General features: G+C 41.4%; 1 protein-coding gene across 1 annotated transcript; it reads right to left on the bottom strand.

The window, feature by feature from the left end:
* Positions 1-231: 231 nt before the first annotated feature.
* Positions 232-1,113, bottom strand: LOC138246761 (taste receptor type 2 member 7-like). The gene has a single exon (XM_069201521.1). It carries the CDS (start codon positions 1,111-1,113, stop codon positions 232-234), a length of 882 nt encoding a protein of 293 aa, XP_069057622.1.
* Positions 1,114-1,673: the final 560 nt, after the last annotated feature.

The following is a 1,673-nucleotide window of genomic DNA, read 5'->3' as shown; positions in this document are numbered from 1 at the left end:
GGATGCTATTTTCACAAACACATCAGAAATTCACACTCCTTCTTTAACAATTTCAATGCAGTCTACACACATATTAGCTGCTTTGTTTTTATACTATATACCAAAGCATATTCTATGTATATATGTTATTTTATTTTTGCTTTTATGCCTATCTGCACCATCGAAAGCCAAAGAAACCTCATGATTTTTGAGAGACAATAAATGTATTTGTGATAAAAACTGGGGAGAACTCTAGACTCGCTCTCTCCCACAACACAAAGCAGGATGAGACATCTCAGTCAGAGTCTTCCACAGTTTTGAGATCCCTTGGATTAGGATTATTGAGTTAAAGACTGGAACGTAAAGATTCGCAAAGTTAGATAATATCTCCAGGGTCTTCGGTGAATAATGAGAAAACGCCACGATCTGAAGGACATAGTATGTAGAGTATAGAAGGAGGAGAAGCGTGATTGTTTTCACTGCACCACGGTGAGCCTTCAGGCTTGGGTTCCTGAAGCTGTCTGCATTTACCCTCATCCGTTTCATGTGTCTGCAGAGTATGATTAGGATTGCTACACCCAAGGACAGGAATATTAAAAAAACAAACATTGTATGGGTGGAGTAAGAACTGTTCATTTCACTAAAAATCAGCAGAAGGCCTAGGATGTTCAAAGAAGCATTGTGCAGGGCATTTCTGTTTGCCAAAACTGAATTATCAGACAGGTTATGGTTTGCTGGTTGGGTCTCATAATTGGATGCTGAGGGGAGGCAGATGGCCAGGGAAACCAATGCAGATGCCAGAAGCAGCCACTGCATGCTCCTCAGATATCTCGTCACCAGTCGGAGCACCAGTGGGTGCGTGAAGGTCTCAATCTTCACATAGCAGTACAAGCAGAACCAGGTGCAGAACCAGAGGCTGCAGCAACGAAACGCTAGCATTGCACCATAAATCCAAGATATGCTAGTATCCAGGGAAAAAAATTTCAGGGAGAGAAGGAAATTGATACTAATCACAAAATATAATCCCACGTGACAGAGGTTGGAGAGCGCCAGACTGCAGATAAGGAGGTCACAGGAACTGAGGTCACTTCTTCGCTTGATCCATCCAATGAAATTCACAGAGAGGATGAACATGTTTCCCAATAGTCCTGAGACTAACGCAATCACAGTAAAGGTAAGATAGACTATATCCCATGGTGGCATCATTTCTTTGTCTTGAAGGGTAAAAGTCCGTCCTAGGTGCAATGAATAGAGTGGACGTCTTTACTCAGAGACTGTGCCTGAGGATCTGTCTCTCGTGACCAGACTGCGTCCAGACGCACACGAAGCTGCACCATGATAGCACTCTGATTTGACTGATGCAAATGGAGCTACTCTCGTTTTCAGTGCTGCGACCTGGCTGGATGTATCAACGAGGAAGAGCTGGAATACACAAAAAATGGCCATCTCAATAAAAGTGCTGCTGTTTTATGTGAGTCTCTTGGAAATGTTGGCAATATAGGGATGGTTGAATTGTTCCATAAATGAAATTTAATATACCTGCTTTCAAAACTGCCCACTACTTTAAAAAAGGAAAAAAGGAATGACCGATTTTCTTCAAATAATACATTTTGGTGAAGGGTTACTAACAGCAATTAGTCATTTTGACAGTAGGTATTCTTTGAGGTTTCCTAAATATTAGATTCATAAAAATG

This window comes from Pleurodeles waltl, chromosome 7 (assembly GCF_031143425.1).
Source record: "Pleurodeles waltl isolate 20211129_DDA chromosome 7, aPleWal1.hap1.20221129, whole genome shotgun sequence".
NCBI lineage: Eukaryota > Metazoa > Chordata > Amphibia > Caudata > Salamandridae > Pleurodeles > Pleurodeles waltl.
This window is presented reverse-complemented; position numbering and strand designations above follow the sequence as displayed.

Coding starts and splice junctions, on each gene's coding strand:
- LOC138246761 (XM_069201521.1), bottom strand. CDS start 1,113: ATGTTCATCCTCTCTGTGAATTTCATTGGATGGATCAAGCGAAGAAGT.